The sequence below is a fragment of the Cnephaeus nilssonii genome (genome assembly GCF_951640355.1).
Source record: "Cnephaeus nilssonii genome assembly, chromosome: 17".
In the NCBI taxonomy this organism is placed as follows: domain Eukaryota; kingdom Metazoa; phylum Chordata; class Mammalia; order Chiroptera; family Vespertilionidae; genus Cnephaeus; species Cnephaeus nilssonii.
Window position 1 is genome coordinate 49,121,842 of NC_137088.1, and position 17,414 is coordinate 49,139,255.

Sequence of the window (17,414 nt, forward strand, 5' to 3'; positions counted from 1 at the left end):
CTCCCTCCCAACCCAATGACTGACGCTTCTCTGCTCTCTCTTCTTTGCTCCTCCCCCGCCCCCTGTGGCCCTTTCAAGCCCACAGCGTCTCCTGCCTCTTCGGCCGACATGGCCCCCATCAGCTCGGGGTCTTCCACCTGGACCTCCTCGGGCATCCCCTTCTCATTCGTTTCCATGGCGACTGGGATGGGCCCATCCTCCAGCGGCAGCCAGGCGACGGTGGCCTCGGTGGTCACCAGCACGCTCCTGGCCGGCCTGGGCTTCGGCGGCGGCGGCATCTCCTCCTTCCCCAGCACCGTGTGGCCCACGCGCCTCCCCACGGCCGCAGCGGCCAGCAAGCAGGCCGGCAGGCCGGTCCTGGCCACCACCGAGGCCGTGGCTTCTCCGGCCCCGGATGGCGACTCTGCACCGAGCAAGGACGGCGAGGGCGCCGAGGAAGGGGCAAAGGATGAGAAAAGTGAGAGCGAGGACGGGGAGCGGGAGCACGAGGAGGAGGGGGAGAAGGACTCCGAGAAGAAGGAGAAGAGCGGGGTGACCCACGCTGCCCAGGGCCGGAGCCAGGCCGAGCCCACCCCCGTGCCCTCGTCTCCCGGTAGAACTGCCCAAGACGGGGGGCATCAGACTATACCTGGGCCCCAGCGAGACCACACTGCCGTCCCCACTGACCAGCCCGATGACACGAGGGGTGCCCGCCTGGACTCCGAGTCGGTCACCTCCACCCAAGTGCCCCCCACAGCCACCGAGGAACCACATGAAGGGAGTGAGCACAAGAGTCCTGAACTGCCGTCTAAAAAGCCCGGGTTCCGAGGGGACCGCTTTTCCGAGGATAGCAAGTTTATCACTGTCAACCCAGGTAGGTGGCATCCTCATCCGGGCCCCGGGCTCTGGGAAGAGTCTTGCCCTTTAAAAATAATTGGGTTAGGAGTGCAGATCGAGAACGTGCCAGTGCTCCCGAATGCTGTGCCAGGGACGGAAGGTGTGTGTGTGTGTGTGTGTGTGTGTCTGTCTGTCTGTCTGTGTTTTATTTCAGTAAGAGTAGCCTGCTTCTTCACTGTTGCTGGAATAAGTCTTGCCTTGATCTTTGTTCCTGGTAAAATCTACTTTCCTCAAAGTAACTCCAAGGATTTCAACTGCGCAAGGAAGTAAATGACTGAAGATGACGTCAATATTAAATTTATCTATTAAGATTTAATTCCTTATTCACTTATTCAACCTGTGATGACGGACTGCCTGCTTGGTGGCAGACACGGGGCTGGGTGCTAACCCAGGTGAGCCTGGCCCCGCCCCGTGAAGTTCCCGGTGCAGAAGGGGAGACGGAGGTGCAGCAGGTAGCTGGGGTGCACGCCAGGAAGCGGGAAGCGGGATGGTAGAGAGCAAGAAGGGCGGCTGGCTGAGCGTGGAGGTTGTGAAATGGGAAGAGAGGGAAGAGGGTGCTGTGGGAGAGGTTAGTGAGCAGGGCAGGGGCTGTGGGGAAGTGACATTCACCTGGAACCTAACGGATGAGAGACTCATGTCGGGAGAGCTGGTACCCACGGTCCCACCCCGAGAAACAGGGCTCTCCACCCAGAGCCCCAGGTTCTGGGGGGTGAGGCGAGGGCGTGGCCGGTCAGGCCTCCGCGTGCGGATGTGATCTGTCACCCTGACCGGTGGCAGTTCTGCTTGGTCATGTGTTCAAATGTTAATGAACCCTCCTCGGGTGTCTCCGAGGAAGCCTTGAGCATCAGGGGTTGTTATTGTTGTGAGGTGTTTTCTTAATAAGAAACCCTTCCTTTTGCCAGACTACAAGATGTTTAACAACAATTTTTTGCATCTAAGCTGTTTGGGAGTTATAAGAGTGCAAAAAAAAAAAAAGCAACTGGTAAATATTTATTTGCTTTTGCACTTGTAAACATTAAAATTCATCTAAAGCTGAGATCTCGTATGTTAAGATACAACTTAGAATAAATTTTCATGTTTTGGATTGCGTGCTCCCGAAAGCTGGGCTGGCCTCCTTTCTGGAAGCGGCTTCCTGTGGGGGCCGCGCAGTGGGTCCCGGTGGAGGGGACGGTGCCCAGCAGCTTCCGCGGAGGCGAGCGCAGGAGAGACCAGGCCACGCGTGAGGCTGTGTGAAGCCGTTCCTACACGAGCGGTGACATTCCCTCTAGGAATCGCTGCGAAGGAGCCGAATTTCTTAGCCTGGAAGGTATTACAGAAATATTTACCAGGCACTGAACTAGGCGTTGGGAATAGAACACACATCACAACGGGCCTCTGCTCTTCTGGGGCTTAGGTCCTGGCGGGGGAGCTTGAATATTCCAGTCAGCAAATGCAGAACTTCACAGAGCGGTAAGTGCCAGAGTGGGCACAGCGGCCGTGGAGCCTCACGTGGTGGAGGAGAGACGTTTGAGCAGTGACCCCAGTGATGAGAAGGAGCTGGCCATGCAGAGATCCATGTAGGAACCTTCTGGAGACCCCACAGCGGGGGCTACTTGGAGCAGTCGGGGAACCGTCAGAAGGCCAGTGTGGCCACCCGTCAGGAGGGGGCTATGGGATGGCTCAGAGCGGGAAGGGGCTCGTCAGCCAGGCTGAGGACGGGACTCTAAGGGATGGAAAACTAGCGGTGGGTTTCCGTAGAAGACAGTCACCTGTGAGCTTTTGGGGGAGATGACTCAGGCCTCTGTGTGGAGATTATACGGGAGGGGGTGGCGCGCAAGAGTGGACACAGGAATCCCAGTTCGGAGGTGATGGTGATGGTGATGGTGATGGTGATGGTGATGGTGACGGTGGCTGGCCAGCGTGGTTCTCTGAAAACAAGTGGTGGCCCTGGAACGGATGCTCGAGCTTGAGCGGTTCAGGCTCTGCACCGAGGGCTGGCAGAGCATGGTCTGGGCGGCTCCTCGTAAGCACTGCTGTCCCGCATCCTGAGACAGGTGACTGCCGAGGGCGTCGGTGGAGTGCTCACACCGTGAGAGGCTGCGGCAGGGCGGGGCCTGGGGCGCGTCCCAGGTGAGGGAACGAGTCACTGCAGCTGGACTCCAATCCCAGCTCCCGGGGAGAGTGGCGAAGGAACAGATGTACGCCCGGGGGAGTCCCAGCTCCAGGTGCGGGCGTCGGGGTCCCCAGCTTCAACCGTCAGGAGTCTGAGCGTCTGCGATCTTGACAGATTCGCTTTTGGAGTCAGATCACCCAGAAGGCTCTGTCCCTTGTCCACTCAGGGTCCTCGGGCCAGTCTTTGCTCAGTGTCCTGTGCAGAGGGGGCGTCCTACAGCCAATAGTGCAGGAGGAGGTGTAGCTAAACCGAGTCTCCTGTCTGTGACGAGGAGGGAGGAGCCCAGTCGAGATGGTGCCTACGAGGAGACCCCACCTGGTCTGCGTTTCACGGGCGTCCTGGACCTTAGGGAGCATGAGAAGACTGGTCCCCAATAAACAGGCATTGAAAACGACCTCCAGAACTCTACTCCATCCCCAGCACTGCAGCTCAGAGCGCCTCCCTGGACACCCTCCTTTCAGTGGGAAGGTTCGCTGCTTCGAGCGGAAAGCGATCTTGCCTTAGAATTCCAGGCAATTCAAACTTCAGAGTGGGGTGGTGATTGCGTAAGCCAGAGGCCGGCCAACTTTTCCTGCAAAGGGCCAGACAGTCACATTTTCAGGTGTGTGGGCCATGGGTCTGTGTTGCGCCCACTCCACACCACCGTGGGGCCCAGAAGTAACCGAACAGCACTGAGCAGGGGTGGTCAGTTCCACCCAAACTGCTTACAAAAACAGACGGCGGGCCAGGTTTGATCTGCGAGCCGTCCGTTGCTGACCGACCCCCCGTTTAAGCAGCAATGTCTGTGCCTGTTTGTCAGGAAAGGATGTAAGTTGAGGGTAAAACCCACAAATCCCCCTCAGTTCGCTTCCATCCATCCCACCCTTTTCCCTGTCTACCTCCTCCCGCTGGGTACTTATTTTTGAAATGAAATCACTGTCCTTCTTATCTTAGTTGTGACTTATTTTAAAGGCCTTTTGCAAGTACATTTTTAAAAATCTCTTCCACATGTTTTTCTTCACATTAAGTAAAAACAACTATTGCGATCAATATTTACTATGTGAAAAAAAAAAGTGTTAACATTTAAAGTTACAAACTGTGTTTTTACCAGAATCTCCAAGAGACTTGTTTAAATTCACTTGATGTTTGGTAACATCTTTCCAAGGCCTGTGAGTAGTAGCTTTAGTATATTAATTCACGAGGAAAGAGAGGAGGAGGAGGAATTTTTCTGTTGATGAAATGGCACACACTTAGGCACCTACAGAAATCAGACAGGTGATATCCATGAGAGAAGAGGGCCAGGTGCTAGACATTAGGGAGTGGTGAGGACTGCGGCAAAATAGACAGCACATGCCCTTCCTAAAGAGGGCCGCCTCGCTCAGTTCCAGCCGGTTGTAGTCAGTGGGAATGCCTAGTGAGCCAGAAACCCAGGTCTTTGTGCAGCGTCTCCCAGTTTTCCAGTGAGTTCAAATTTTTAAAACAATGTCATTTTTGTCTTTCTTATTTTTTCCCCCTTCATGTGTGCCAACAGGTAGGAACCGTGGTGCTTGGCCTCTGCTGTAGCGTTGATTGCTACAGTTGCACCTGCCCTAGAAGCTGATCAGACGGATTGGATGGAGGCCTCCATGCCGTCACTCTGCCTCTCACCAAGCGTTTTGTCAGCATCTATTTAGTGCGACGCCTTCAGTGGGATGTGTGCTGCATGGAAATCCAACGTGGTCCCTCTGTCCGCAGCCACAGCCTGAATGTGGGAGAGACACCCCCAAAATTCACTAGACCTGGGAAGACGTTCTTGGGTTGGGGTGCCCTGCAGGAGCCGTCTGCACACCCACCACTTAGTGCCAGGGTTTTTTTTCTGGTCTCCACAAATCAAGGAAACCTTTTTTCCAGACTGAATCCTGCTCAGAGCCCCAGTTTCAACACCCCCTCCCTGAAAGCTCCTCCGGGCCATCCCTGAGCCAGTGCTGAAGGAGGGTTCCGGTTCAGGGGTCAGCAAACAGTCTCCAGGGCACACCTGGCCCGTGGGAGATGTTGTCCGGCTCAGGAGCTAAGACCGGACAGAGCTGGTCAGAGCCTGGGGCTGCTGTGCTGCTCTCAGCCCGAGTGGCGGGGGGCGCTGAGCCCCAGCCACCCCTCCGCTCTGCTGGGCAAAGCCTGAGTACCTCTGGAGCTCTCCAGCTCTGGGGAACCCCACTGAGAACCTCTGATTATGGAAACAGTGACACCCCAGGTAGCGTTTGTTCCAGGCTGTGCCAGTTACCCTACAGCGCCCCCGCCAGGGCTGTGCTGGCGCAGCTTCCGTCAGACTGATGGCAGGCCCAGAGGCTAAGGACGGTGCCCTGGACGACACAGCCCGGGGCAGACGGGGCTCAAACAGGCCGAGTCCACGGGTCGGGGAGGCCACATGGTGCTCCTTCCCCGTGCTTTAGGCTTTTCCCCGAGGGGGCAACACGAGACGATTGCAGGTGAAATGCTCGTTATTTAGTGAACATTTGAATGTGTGCTTTACAAAAAGATCGCAGTTTCCCATTTATGGCAGAGGTTCTCAACCATCTATGATCCCCTGCCCGTCCCCTCAGGACATGTGGCAACATCTGGGAACGTTTGGGGGGTCCTCACGGGAGGGGCGGCTGCACCCTACGGTGCGCAGGGCAGTCCCCACGGCACAGACTTCCTCGTCCTGAATGTCGGCAGGGCCGTGGTTGAAAGCCTGACTCACAGGATTAACAGGAAGTTTCCTTTGCCGAAAAGCTGATGTGAGGGAAAACAAGAGTGGTTCATGCAAGGACAAAGACAGGTAGTGGTCCAGGTCCCTGGAGATAGGGGAGAAATCAACAGCCTCCTTTACCTAAACCCCCGCAAACCCTTGCGTGACCACCGCCTGAAGCAGTTTCAGCCGGGCTAGTGCTGTTGGCCAGCTCCCTTGGTGGGAGATGCTTCCTGGGAGTGCGAGGAGGAGCCAGCTTGGAGTGTTTTGGGGGCCCCTCGGGGCCAGTGTGGCTCGGTTTCCTCCCAGAAAGTAGCTGGGTCCTTGGAAGTTCGCACCCCTGCTGGGGGCTCTTCAACGGAGGGCAGATTGCGTGTCTCACTGTGGGAACCCAGGCGCGTGCAGAGTTCGGGGTCTCGGAGCGCACAGTCAGGAGCGCAGGGTGAAGGGGTGTCTGACCTGCGACGTTAGGCACGCAGCTTCCGTCAGGCTGATGGCAGAGCATCTGCGTCTGCGGTGCCGGGTGGGCCGGGACCAGCCTGGAAGTCACCGGACACCCTGGTTTTCCAGCACCCGTCAAAGTAGACATGCCGGACTGTGGTTGATTGTCCGAGTGTGATGAGGTGGCTCCGTGGGATGTCAGGAATGGGGTTCACGAGAACTCCAGGGGTGGTGGGGATGGGAACGCGGGGCTCTGGTCCCGCGCAGGGGACGGGAACCCGGAACCAGGGCCCCGTCACAGGGGAGTGTGTGCGTTTGTCACTGACAGTCGTCTCTGCAGCAGTGGTTTAGGGAATGTCGGGGCCCGAGAGTAATCCAGACAAAGGCCACGGCCCCTGAAAGAAGCAGCTGCCTTTACACCTCACACCCGTTGGGGGGCTACTATCAAAACGCAAAACAGGCGAGGACGTGTAGAACGGAGCCCTGGGCGCTGTCGGCGGGGAGGCAGGGTGGTGCAGTCGCTATGGAAAACAGCATGGTGGTTCCTCAAAACATCAAAACTAGAACTACCCTGTGATGCAACTTCAGGGTACCCTCCCAAAAGAACGGCAGGCGGGGTCTTGAGACACTGGTGCTCGTGTTCTTGGCAGCAGTCTTTACAGTAGCCAAGGGGTAGAATCAACCCAGATGCCCACCGACGGACGAATGGATAGACACAGTGTGGGACTTACGTCTAATGGATATTACTCTGCCTTACAAAAGCACATGCTACAGTGTGGGTGAGCCGTGAGGAAATTACGCTAAGTGACATGAGCCAGTCACAAAAAGACAAGTACATGTGATTCCACTTACCCGAGGTGCCCAGAGCAGCCCGTCGCAGCGACAGGAAGTAGAGTGGTGGCTGGGGTGGGGGGTGGGGGGTGGGGGGAGAGATAATGGGGACAGACTTTCAGTTTTTCGATTAAAACAGATGCTGGAGACTGGTTGCACCGCAGTGTGGATATACGCCACACCACTAAGCTGGCCTCTTAGAAAGGGTTCGAATGGGAACTGTTGTGTGTTTTTACCACCGTTGTTGTAAAAAGCAGCCGCCTTCATTCACGGGTGAGGGTGGTTTTTCACTCAGAACAAATGCGGTCAAGTCGCCCGCCATCCAGCCAGGCTAGAGAGTTACGCGTGGGCAGCTTGTCCGTCTCTGGATCTTTCTGGGAAAGGGGAGGAATCCTGCATCCTGCACCGGGTCAGTGGCCCGCGGGCGCCAAGCTCCTTCAGTCCTGCCGCCGTCAGGGCGCTGTCCTGCCGCGGAGGCCCGCCTCCCTCCCTGCGGCGCGGGCAGCGTGCAGAGGGTCCATCCGACGCCTCCGCCCGCAGCACCCCCGGTGCAGTGCACTCGCTTTCATGTGCTGCTACTGGGCCGACAGCCAAGCCAGGAAAAGGCAAGCAGCATTAATTCAGCGGTGACATATGCCACTGAAAACTGTTTTTCTTTTTCTTTTTTTTAATTTTTTTAAAAGGCAGAGTGGAGGCACTTGACTGGGTTCTGAAATGGAACCTGGAGGAAGGAAGCTGTCTGCCGCGGGAGTGGCCACTTCCCTCGCCCCCTGCAGGTGCTCTCGGGGCTTAGGCTGCCCCTTCCTCACTGGGAAGGCGTTTCGGACGCTGGCTCTCTCTCTGAGTCCCGGCCCCACTGGCCCACCAGCAGCCCTTCATCTGCCCCCCACAGAGATGTGCACCCCACAGAGAGAGATGTCCGCGTGAAGGGACTGTTGGGGCCAAGAGCCCTTCTCAGTGGTAAGATGAGTAGGACGTGGGGTTTGCATTCGGCCCCCTGCCCACCGTCTACCCTGTCGTGTAAGGAGGTGGGGAGGAGATGTGACACTGGGGGACCCTCCGGGACGCAAGGCCCTCCTCGGGGTGGAATCTGAGGTCATTGGATGCGTGGCCTGTAGCGTCAGCCTCCTGGCCTATTTTCCTTGCGCAGGAGCTCCGGTCTTTGAGAGACTTGCCTGTCTGTCTGGCTCCCCCTGCTGGGGCCCCACGAATTCTTCCCATTTGCAGCTGATTCTTGGGCCCGTCCCCAGAGCTTTGCTGTGAGAGGGTTACCTGGAGGGAGAGTGGACGCTTCCATTGCCCTGGGACTAAACCCTGTTCTTAATTCAGCCAGCAAAGCCCTGGCGGACGTGGCCTCCGACTCTCCAGCTGGTCCCCTCTCCTCGTTCTCATACTCCCACCCCTTTAGTTCTCTGTCCGGACCCTGTCCTTCCTGCCCTCAGCCTGGCTCACGCCCAGATCTCACCTTCACGTCCGGGGGCCCCCTCCAGAGTCCCTGGCCTGGAACAGCTGTTCCCCCTTCCCTTTATTCTAATTGCTCGCTCCTGTGTCTGCCTCTCCCACTTTAAATGATTTGCACGCCTCCCCCCGCCCCCCTGGGTCTTTCTGCTGTTTCCGCAGCCCCGAGCACCAGGCCCTGCACACAGTAGGGCTTGGCAAATACAGGCCGGCCTCCTTTTGTGCGATTTGCCTCATTGCTCTTCAAGGTTACTGTGTCTTTTACAAATTGAAGGCAAGACTCTCCACCAGCAGGAAGACTGTTACTCGCTTTATTGTGATACTCCCTTAGTTTGGGGGTCTGGACCGAACCCGTAGTGCCTCCGAGGTGTGCCTGCAGCTGTCTAAAAAACGTGTGCAGCTGTGGGTCCGGAGGACTGGCTGCCCCTCTGGGAAGGCAGGTAGGAACGTGGAGGGCTCTCTGTGGTTTCATCGGGTGTGCCCACCTGCCTGGCCTCCTCCCCGTGAGCTGGGCAGAAATGGGGCGCTGCCTGCGCACAGGGCCCTGCAGGAGACGAAGGAGGGGACCCGGACCAGCAGCGCTCCAGGGAACCCCGTGGAGGCTGTGACACACTCCCGTACTCAGGAGCCTGGCCTCTTTAAAACTGTGCGCCCAAGGCCACTGCCCCTCTCCGCCCGGCCCACCTTCTCTCGCCCGGAAACCCGGCCTGATGAGCCCTCCCTCCAGTCCGTCCTGAGAGGGACTCTGCTGGCGGGGGCTGGCCTCGTTTTCCCGGCGCAGGAGTCCTGGCCGAGCGGCTTTGGGTCTGTCCGGCGGCTTCTCCGCGGTCACAGTTAAGCTTTGCTTTCTCACCACCCGCCTCCCACCGTGGCCTCTGCTCCCTGCGCCCTCCCAGCCCCGCACCACACCTGCGCTCCATTCGGGCCCCCTGGAGGCTTCCAGGCACCTGCCCCCGCCACTCGGGAGCCGGCTCTCCCCGAGGCTCCCGGGCCTGAGATGGGCAGGCGCTGCCGGGTAAGAGCAGGCTCAGCTCCCCTGTGCACCCCTCGCCGGGCTGCTGCTCCGAGGCAGGCTTGCTGGGCAGCGTGGGCAGGGCGTCCTCCAGGTTAGAGCTCTCGGGAGGGTGGGGGAGGGTGCTGCAATCAAAGGCAACGCTGGAGAACCTGGTCTGAGGAGAGACGGGAGCTCCAGGCTCTGGGTGCTGAGGACCTAGGGCCACCCGGGGTGGGGGCTCCTGCCGGGCTGGGTGCTATGCAGACCCAGCGGCTGAGGTTCCAGGGCGGGAGCACCCTTGTCCTCGCTGCAGCCACGCTCGCCTCGGCTGGGACACTGGGGGCCTCTCCACGACTGTGAGGGAGAAGCTGCTCCCCAACGCAGAATTGGGGTGCTCTTATTAGGGGAAGGGTGAGGGCTGCTGAGCTCCCAGAGAAATTCATAACCATTGTCTTCAGAGCCGGTTCCCCTAGCAAAGCCGTCCCGCCCTGCGCCAGCGAGCCCCGAGGCGCCGGCCCCTCCAGAGGTGAGGGTGGTGCTGCCTTCAGGCGCCTCGCCTCCTCGGTGTCCAGGCCGCTCTGGCTCAGCCACGTCCTTGCAGCAAAGCGGGGTGCCTGTCTCCACAGCTCCCTTTACCACCACCTTGAACTCGACCTGCAAACCCATCCCGCTGGCGGTGCAGGTGCGGCCCGCAGGAAAGGCCGGGTTTGGTTGGACTCGGTAGGACGTGGTGTGGGCTGCAGGCGCCCCTCCTGTCACCGGGCTCCTGTGTGGGCACCCGCCCCGGAGCAGAACTCGGCCACACTGGCGCCCCTCTCTGCCGGCCGGTCCTCTAACTGGCATGGTCTCTCTCTGCAGCAGAAAAGAACACCTCGGGGATGATAAGCCGCCCTTCCCCGGGGAGGATGGAGTGGATCATCCCCCTGATTGTGGTGTCAGCCTTGACCTTCGTGTGCCTCATCCTGCTCATCGCTGTGCTGGTTTACTGGAGGTGAGTGAGCCGGGAGCACCTGTGTGTGTGCGGGCGGGTGGGGGGGGGGCAGGGAGGAGGGGGTGTCTGCTGGAAGCACGCTGCCCTGGGGGTGGGGGAGGAGCAGAAGCCCGTGGCCCCTTCGCTCTGAAAGGAGAGGCATCTGGAGAGCTGCTCCCATCAACACCTGGGAGAGCGGCTTGTGGCAGGAGGAAGCCAGGGGCAGAGCCGCTCTGAGGTCAGGGCACTTAGGGGGAGCTTCTGGGATTTAGTGCCCAAGGGGCTGTGCTTGGGAACCAGGGGGAGGCAGGCCCAGATCCCAGCCCTGCTACCTCCTGGTGCTCCCGTCCCCACGTGGAGCTTTCGTGTCTAACCTGCCACACAAGCTGATAAGCTCCATGGCGTTTCTGGTTCCCCTGAGGCCGTAACTCATTGTCACGTCCGCATAAGACCTCCGCACCTTGATTTTCCGATAGCTTGTTGCTGAAAATTGAGTGATAGGAACACGTTGAGCATATTCTGTGGCACTTACGACGTGTAAGATAAAAATGGCTGATGGTGAGCCATCCTTGTACACCATTGTCCTGGACCAGGTCTCACTGCTTCCCCGGGGGAGCCTGCTGGCAGCTTCCGCTTGGAAGGTGGGTGTTTCTCAGCTACCCCCTCAGCCAGGTGAGGTGTAGCTGCGGGAGGAGGCGGCCCACGTGGTGGCCCGGCTGCTTTCACCTCTCAGACAAGGTGGAGGCTCCTGCCCTTTATCGAATGACTTCCTCAGTGAGGAGCAGGTGTCGTGTCCCTCCCTCCCTCCCTCCCTCCCTCCCTCCTTCCCTCCCCTTCATTCATCCATTGTGAGCCCCCGCTGTGTGCCAGGCGCTCTTCTGGGCCCTGGTGATACCAAATGAGCCAAACCCGACAAAAATCCCTGCTCTCGGGGAGCTTACATTCCAGTGAGGGAGACAGGCTAAACTACACCAGTGAGTAAAGTCTGTAACACCCAACATGGTGTTGCACTTGATGGAAAAAAATGAAATCTGGAAAGGGAGGGGCATGTGGGCCTCAGGGACGAATGTTCAGAGCAGATAAGGGAGGTGTGACTGGGGAGTGGTATTTGAGCAGAGACCTAAAGGAGGAGGGAAATGTGCTCCAAATGGGACAAGTTCCAAGCAGGGAAACAGCATGTGCAAAGGCCCTGAGGCAGGAGCGTGCCTGGCATGTTATGGGAAGAGCAAGGGACCTCCTGCCACTCTCCCCGTACTCCCTGTGGTAGGAGAGGGTGTCAGGAAGAAAGAGTAGAGAGGAGTCAGGTTGAGTGTGGCCTTGTGGGCCATTGTAAACGCATTGCCTTTCGCTCCAAGATAAGTAGGGTTTGGTACCCAAGAATGTTGCGATCTGGCTTCAGGATTCCTTGGTTGCTGTGTTGCGAAGAGACTGAGTTGAATCAAGGGCAGAAGTGGAGAGGCCAGCGAGGAGACCACTACACTAGTCCAAGAAGGAAGTGATGGCGGCTTAGATGAGGGTCGCAGTCCAGGTGATGGGAACTGATTAAAGGTCAACAGAAGCTGCTGGCAGACTGACCGTGCATCCTCGGTCTGCTCTCCGTTGGGTAGAACAAGGGAACAGGCTTCGCAGTGTCCAGCAGTAGCCCCAGCACAGTTAATGCTACAGACCAGCCAGGTTAGGTGTGACGCTGTGTTTCGGGGTGAGCCTGGGAACCCTCGGTTCACCTCTGGGTCCTCCTCCTCCAGAACAAAGCGGTTTACAGACCAGCATGGGGAGCCCGTTGGTGAGCGGGAGGCTGCTGGCGTGGGTGTGACTGAGCACGTGCCGTGGTGCCAGGTCCGCGGGAGCAGCTCTGCTCTGGGCCGCGGCGCGTGGTTTCCTCTCAGACTCCCACGCAGGATGGAGGGGCCGCAGCTGCCACCGGCTGCGTGACCCTCACGTGGCAGCCTCAGCATGAAAAACTCACGGTCCAAGCAATTCGAGCCAAAACCTCAGGGTTGTTTCTGATTGGCCCACCTGGTCCTCTGCCCACCCCAGAACAGATCTCCGCGGCCGAGCAGACGAAACCAGGCTGCCCCAGCGTGCATGCTGACTGCAGGCTGCTCGTGGGAAGGGCTGTGAAATGGACTACAGAGAGGTTTAGAGCCGTCCACTCAAGATGAGCTTTTCTCATTAGAAAGTGACAACTGTTTGTATTTTGTTATATATATATATATACTAGTAGCCCGTTTGCACGAAGATTCGTGCAATAGACCTTCATTCACCTGGCTGCCTGCACCAGTTTTCTGCCGGCACCGGGGACCCAGGCCTTGGCTGTGGCCACCGCCTTCTGCCTTCTTTCAGGGTCGGGGCTTGGCCCCGGGCGGTGGCCTTGGGCTCGGCTGCACCCAACATCCCTGCTAAGGATCGCAGGAGCCGACCCCCAGTGGTTTCCTGCGATCCGTGCAGGCTCCCCGCTGGTGCCCAAGGCCGGGAAAGCCTCCGCATGAGGCTTTCCCGGCCTTGGGCTCTGCCACACCCCAACATCCCTGCAATGGTTTCCTGGTGGGCGTGGTTGTGGGTGTGGCTTGGTTTGTGGGCATGGCTTGGACATAGTGAAGGTGCGGTCAATTTGCATATTTGTCTATTATAAGGTAAGATACACACACACACACACACACACACACACACACACACACACGTCAATCTGTTCATACATTCAGAGCTTGGTTTCAAGGAACCAGAGCTTTAAACATCATCCAATAGACGCGGCCTCTGAGCTCTCCCCGAATTCCTCAGGCCGGTGCAGTGAGTGTGAAGGAGGACCTTCTCGGAGGATGGGAAGCAGAGCGGAACTGGCCCTGGGCCGGACGAGGGGCTCAGCGTGAGAACAGCCTCGGGGACAGGGACCTGTTTCTGTCCCTTTTTCTCATTGATGTGAAGGAAGGGAGCATTGGGGGCTCACCCAGAAAGTCGGTAAACACGGACGAGCCGGGCGCTTCCCCTTGGCGGTGCAGTTTGGACGGGACGGCGACGGCGCGTCTCTTCGCCGTGGGAGGCCCAGGGAGAGCGGGTGACCGACGGACAGACTTGCCAGAGCAGGGCACTGAGGCGGGTCAGAGCCTCCTGCCGTGTCCTCGGTGGGCAGGCCTGGCACCCGGGGGGTTGAAACCAGGTTGCTGTGGTGCCAGTCTCTGCAACCAAGGCCTGACCCTGTGCAGCTCTTGTCCTGGTCCTGAGTGCGTTCGCGTAGAGGTGTCGACACTGCAGTATCACGGGGTCAGGAGAGAGGAAAACGAAACCCCACGTCGCCGAGTTCTGGGCCTCCACTGGGCCTCCACTGGGCCTCCACGGCACGATGGTGCGAGTGCTTGCGAGTGTCCCCCGAGCTCTCGGTTAGTGCCAGGCACCGTGCCACGCCTCTGGGTGGCACCATCTCGTGTGGTCCTTCCCACAGGCCTGTGTGGGGGGACGGTGGCTGTCCCCCGTGCAATGTGCGGTGGGTGCTGTGAGAAGCGCCATGTGCAGGGTGTCCAATCCGCACGGAAGGACACGCAGCTCGTTTACTTGGTAGCCTGTCCCGGAGAACAGCGGCGCGAGGGACAGCGCCGTCCCCTTAGGTTGGGAGCGCTGTGAAGGCGTTTGTAAGCCGGTGGGCTTCTCTGTCGTCTTGAGGAACATGCTGTGAGTGTCGCGCGCTCTCTGTTCGCAGTCTCACCCCTGCGGAGGTTTTGCGTACCTGAAGGCCTACCAGCCAGGAATCTTTTATTGGATATTTGTCATACAAGACACGTGCTGAGCTGACTGGTTCCTACCTGATCCGCATTCAGATTCTAGGGATTCTGGCCTCCACTGGGCAGGTCAGAAAACAGGCTTGGTGGCGTGCCCACGTCAGAGGCTGCTCTCTGGTGGGTCCCGATTCGAAGCCAGCCAGTCTGACAGCACAGCCCCCGCCTTCCTCTTGACGTTGCTCTGCCTGGGTGGGGAGTGGCCTGCCCGAAGGCACGTGCCTCCTCCCACAGCCTGTGTTTATGGTGCTTGTGTTTGCGTGTCTCAAGCTCCTATGGTTTGGAATTTCTGGAAGAAAACGTCAGAGGACCAACTATATGTCCGGTGTTCTAGAAGCTGAGTAGATTTTTTTTAATGTATTTTATTGATTTTTTTACAGAGAGGAAGGGTAAGGGATAGAGAGTTAGAAACATCGATGAGAGAGAAACATCGATCAGCTGCCTCCTGCACACTCCCTACTGGGTATGTGCCCGCAACCAAGGTACATGCCCTTGACTGGAATCGAACCTGGGACCCTTGAGTCCGCAGGCTGACGCTCTATCCACTGAGCCAAACCGGTGAGGGCAGTGGTCGGCAAACTCATTAGTCAACAGAGCCAAATATCAACAGTACAACGATTGAAATTTCTTTTGAGAGCCAAATTTTTTAAATTTAAACTTCTTCTAACGCCACTTCTTCAAAATAGACTCACCCAGGCCGTGGTATTTTGTGGAAGAGCCACACTCAAGGGGCCAAAGAGCCGCATGTGGCTCTCGAGCCACAGTTTGCCGACCACGGGGTTAGGGCGAAGCTGAGTAGATTTTGATGTCGAATAATATAACCTGTTTGTTTTATCTTAGCCCCAGCTGTTCCGTGCTGGTTCCCTGGGTGACAGATTGAGCGTCTCATGGACCATAATGCTAGCCTAGGAAAGAACTTTCCGGAAGGGTAGAGACTCGATAGGGCTGATCGAACTGCACAGACTCAGGAACAGGACACTAGAAGCTCCTACGTGGGAGTTGTGACATCTGACCTAGGTTTGTTGACGTTTGGAGCCAGAGGAAGCTCGGACTGAGACATTCATGTCCCCGCTCAGCGCATGACCGAGCCCCCTGTGAATTCCCTCGTACGTTGGTCCATACCAAGTTAGCTTCAGAGGCAGATAGAAAAAGGTGTCTCTTTACTCCATCTTCAGACGCTCAGAAAGGCTGCCATGTGTTGGTGTTGCCTCATTAAGGATGCTGTTCATGGAAACAAGTGGGTTCTGTTGACGTTGCCATTTTTGTCTCCCCTGGATGTTCAGTGGGAGCCGGTAGCAGAAATACGAAGGGTGCGGACTGCGGATGCGGGCGGGGCTTGTGTCCTAGCGGAGGCTCCAGCAAACAGACGGACGCCCGTGGAGGGTGGGCACGTGCTCACACCCTTCCCGCTCACGGAATGCCTGGCCACGCGGGCCCCCGTGGAGCGCGGGCCCCGCCTGTGTTCCCAGGGAGGCAGCGGTGACCCGGAGCTGCCGCGGCCGGCCGGGGCACGCTCTCCGCCATCCGCTCCGGCCGCCGACACTCCGTTCCCTCGGGGGAGCCTGGGTCAGTGCAGACCCTTGCTCCTCTTCCCCCAGCGAAGCCACGGAGGAGACAAGTGCAGCAGGAAGGGGTTCTCCGTGCAGGTGACTGCGAACAGTCGGCCCAGGGGAAACGTCGCTAATCACAGCAACCCACAGGGTAGAATTAATACAAAGTAACACCAAGCCCGCACACGCACATCACATGGTTTTAACAGCCAGGTGTGAGAGCCGAGGCGGCGGGACCGCGTCCCCTTCGTCCCCACGGAGGGAGATCCCAGCGGGGACGTGGCGTGCCCAGGCTCACACGGCTGGTGTGCTTTGGCGGTGCGCACACCTCGAGTTTTGTTGTTTGTTGACCTAAGGCCTTTCTGGCTGCCCCAGGTATGCCTCCTCGGCTCAGTCATTCGGAGACATTTCTGGGCCATCAGTGTGTGGCAGGCACGGGGGGTTCGGTGAGGAGACGGACCTCCTGTCTTCAGGGAGCTTGTAGCTCCTGGAGGAGACGGGCAGGTAACGGAGGTTATCCCAAATGGGGGTGAGACTTGGGGGCCTCCAGACCTGTTGTCTTTAGCTGGCATTAAAAATCTGGATTGATGTAAAAACAGGAGGATTTTACACAGAACCTCAGCTGTGTGGGTGTGATAGTGGGAGAGCTGGCAGCATTGTTCTCCCATCCTGTGGCACTGGGGGGCGGGCCGAGTGCCCCATGGTGGCCCTTTTCCGGGCACCCCCTCTGTGGACAGTCTGCCTCCTCTGCCCCTCTCCCTCCCCACACACACACACACACAGACCCCGGCCCGGCCTCCCTCTGTGGGTAGTTAAGTTCTCCAGTCGCCGTGGTGGGTGGTGACAACCAGAGACACTGCTAACTGACCAAGAGGCACACAGTCGTGGGTGCTCAGGATGGTCAGAGAGAACACGCCCTCAAACTGCCCTTCTCTATGCGAAATGAAGTCCCGTCCTGGGCAGAACCGGACCCTCTCCAGGGGTTCCGCCTGCGCTGGCTCAGTCCCAGCCGCTCCTGCGAGGGCAGGAATAGGAAAGGGAAGGCAGGCTCGTATGCAACTTTTCTCAGGTCTAGAAAAGTCCGAGCTTTCAATCATACTTTTTGTGGTTTTGTGTGATCACCTTTATTTTTTCTGCAAACAGACTATTCACAGAACCACAGGTATTCCGGCACCGTTTTTTCTATTAAAGCAGGTGAGGGACCTGACACTCCTCTCTTTAGGGAACCCCTCTTCCTGTGGCCACATTTCAGTAATTTATTCATTCATCATTAGGAGTAATTTTTATAATCCAGCTCTCCCAAACCTGACAGTGTGTGAAGCCCGTGGGGAGAGCTAAGGTGCCTTTCATGATGTCAGAGCCTGGCTTGCCGGGGGTCTGAGTTCAGCACGGTTACCCTGCCTTCCTCCGAGACCTGGCGGCTGGGGGGCAGAGCCTGGGTTTGCCCAGCTGCGCCTGGAGGTGGGCACCTCCCTCTTCTTCCTCCCGCAGCCCCGCGGGGCGATCCGGCCACGTGGCAGCTCATGCCGCCGATCCGGCAACTTTTTGTTCAATAACTGTCTCACAAATGGCTACTCGGGGGGGCCTTTCAGATTTCAAGAGAACTGCCCGTTGTTATAGTAACCGGCCCCCTGCTGCCGCCTTGGCCCTGGGATACAGTCACAGCTCTTGGAGCCGCTGACACGTGGT

The 17,414-nt window shown here is 58.1% G+C and overlaps 1 protein-coding gene across 4 annotated transcripts in view; it reads left to right on the forward strand.

The window, feature by feature from the left end:
* Nucleotides 1-17,414, forward strand: part of PTPRG (protein tyrosine phosphatase receptor type G) — a 665,484-nt gene that overhangs the window by 582,135 nt on the left and 65,935 nt on the right. For 3 of the 4 annotated variants that reach the window (XM_079794570.1, XM_079794568.1, XM_079794567.1), the window contains exons 12-13: nucleotides 79-853; nucleotides 10,297-10,429. In XM_079794570.1, the coding sequence (XP_079650696.1) occupies nucleotides 79-853; nucleotides 10,297-10,429 (908 nt within the window). The remainder of the gene's footprint in view (nucleotides 1-78; nucleotides 854-10,296; nucleotides 10,430-17,414) is intronic. The other variant, XM_079794569.1, reaches the window with a different exon arrangement.